At 46.8% G+C, this 2,500-nt stretch overlaps 1 protein-coding gene and 1 long non-coding RNA gene across 4 annotated transcripts in view; both read left to right on the top strand.

Moving 5' to 3' along the window:
* Nucleotides 1–758, top strand: part of LOC135099446 (uncharacterized) — a 1,885-nt gene extending 1,127 nt beyond the window's left edge. The window contains exon 1 of the mRNA XM_064001829.1: nt 1–758. This exon is cut by the window's left edge and continues 1,127 nt beyond it. Coding sequence (XP_063857899.1) covers nt 1–39 — 39 coding nt within the window. The 3' untranslated portion in view covers nt 40–758.
* LOC135099564 (uncharacterized) overlaps nt 1–2,500 on the top strand; it is a 226,580-nt gene that overhangs the window by 77,471 nt on the left and 146,609 nt on the right. The gene's annotated exons all lie outside the window — the stretch shown is intronic.

The following is a 2,500-nucleotide window of genomic DNA, read 5'->3' as shown; positions in this document are numbered from 1 at the left end:
ATCGAGTGCTCCACCAGGTATCTGGGGCTGGCCTACTGATTTTCAGCCGAGGCGGACCCGGCGGCCCGCCCAAGGCAGTGGACAAGATGAACTTTGGTGGTGCGTGAACTCGTGCTTTTCAAGCAACGCATGTTTTATGGACCGTTCGCGGCCGTGTGACGACACATCGAATGCCATGGAGTGGTGATGGTATTTTTACTCATCGCGTGCCTGTGACACGCGATGGGGGAGTGCTTGTCTTGCGGCTCAGCTGCGGTGGAGTTTGTGAAGTGATTTATGCCTGTATCTTCTGGAAAGATTTAATGGCGATAAGATCATTTTGCTGTGCAGGTGTTATGCTGGCGGTGTATTGTTGTGCTCATCTCATGCCAAGAGATGGCGTGAGCTATAACGTAGGACATAGATTTAAAGTCTCTATTTTCTCACCTGCAGAACACACCCTAAGTGTGGACGGGCAGATGACGTGCAGCAATATATTGTTTGGCTGATAGCTGTGCCCGTTGTCGGGTGCGGCTGGCCAGGGCTGACCACATGTCGCCCGGGGTGTTAGAGTTGTCTTCTATTGTCTCCGGTGGGTACTAATTGGTCGCCAGCTTTCAAAGTGGCCTTCCCTTATCATGTCTGCCTCGACAGGCGAGCTGAGCTCTGCCTCCTGGCCTCGTGTGCTGCTGTCTCCCGCTGCCTTGGTGTCTGCTCCCGCTGAATGTTTCTAACGATTTTTGTACATAATTTACTATAAATGAATAAAATGCAGATTATATATATTTTTTATCTTTCCATTATACTCGTATGTCCATTAATTAAGTGATTGGTGGGAGACACAAATTTAAACACACACACTTACTGACACACACACACACACACACACACACACACACACACACACACACACACACACACACACACACACACACACACACACACACACACACACACACACACACACACACACACACACACACACACACATGAAATTAAAGAGAAAATATCAGCCTACGAAATCTAACACGGAGAGAGAGAGAGAGAGAGAGAGAGAGAGAGAGAGAGAGAGAGAGAGAGAGAGAGAGAGAGAGAGAGAGAGAGAGAGATACTCGAAGCTCATCAATAGGGGTCTGCGAGAGGAGCTGGGCTGGGAGCGTGGAGGACTGCAGATGGGAGAGGCTGCCTACCTCGCCCCGTGCAGGAGAGGAAGGGCGGGGTGGAGCGCAACAGGGCCTGGCTTGCTATAACTTATCCTGGAAGTGATCGGGAATTTGGGAATAATAGCAACAGTGTGTGTGTGTGTGTGTGTGTGTGTAAAGGTGATGAGTTACTTGAAAGCGAATAAGGACAAAGGTAACGAAGGCGGCAACAACAGCACCAACAACAAAAGCAGCAGCAGGAGCATCAGGTGGTATGATATTCGACCAGCGTGTTCTGTACATGTGCCGGACACGTGTCTTGAGGTGTTGTGTTGCTTGTCAGTGATTGTTGTTATTGTGGTGGTGACGGTTGTGGCAGTGGCGGCGGAGCTGATGGCGATATTGTTGTTATTTTCGTTGTTGTTGTTGGTAGTGGTAGCGGTGGTGGTGATGGTGGTGGTGGTGGTTGTGTTGTCTTTGTTGTTGGTAGTGGAGGTGGTAGTGGTTGTATTAGTGTTGTTATTGTTGTTGTTAGTAGTGGTGGTGGTGTCGTGTTATACATAATAATGACGTCAGTGGTGGAGGTGCCAGCGTGTACAAAGACGGATATTAAGAAGCAACACCGTGATTAAATGGAACGCTCCTACTTATGGTGGTGGTGGTGGTGGTGGTTGTAAGTTATGTTATGGAAAGGACTGTCAGCTCCCCGTTCTCTCTTGTAACGCTGGAGAATATCATTTAATCCCTGCCACAGAAAACTGACACCTCTGCTGGAATAATAATCACACATTTCTGGATTGAAAAAATATAAGAAATATTTACTTTCATCATATCCTACGTACATATTTGTTTTGGAAAGCTACCAACTACATAGTAAAAATATTGAGTTTAGTTTCATTGTTTCCAGCCAAGTGTAAGTCAAACTAGCGTGGTGCATATTTTGGAACACTACTGTAGTTTTTTTTTTTTTTCTCATAAGGACTATTTTCAAAGCCCATAGAGGTAATTAATCGGATTCTTAAGGGTCTTTCTCCAGTTTACGCTACGGAATCTTTGTTAAATCATCCCTAGAATCAAGAACATCCCTTGTAAAAAAAAAATAATAACTTGCACAAGAGACGGTTGAAAGTGACCAAGATGACACGCCTGAGAAGAAACAAGATAAAACGTCATTAGAATATCACTGATTTCGTTGGTTATCGTGACGGAGGAAGGTGATGGGCAGAGCGAGAGACACAGGTGAAGCCGCCAGGGTGTGTACTGTTCCCGAGGCTTGAGGTGTGAGCGAGGGATCTCTTTAAGGGGGATAGACTAGAAGGTGAAGGAGGTGGTGGCGGTGGTGGTACAGGTGGTGGTTTGCTGCGGGCTGGGAGGAGGAA

This window comes from Scylla paramamosain, chromosome 4 (genome assembly GCF_035594125.1).
Source record: "Scylla paramamosain isolate STU-SP2022 chromosome 4, ASM3559412v1, whole genome shotgun sequence".
NCBI lineage: Eukaryota > Metazoa > Arthropoda > Malacostraca > Decapoda > Portunidae > Scylla > Scylla paramamosain.
The sequence above is the reverse complement of the archived record's forward strand: the minus strand, read 5'-3'. Positions and strand labels throughout refer to the sequence as shown.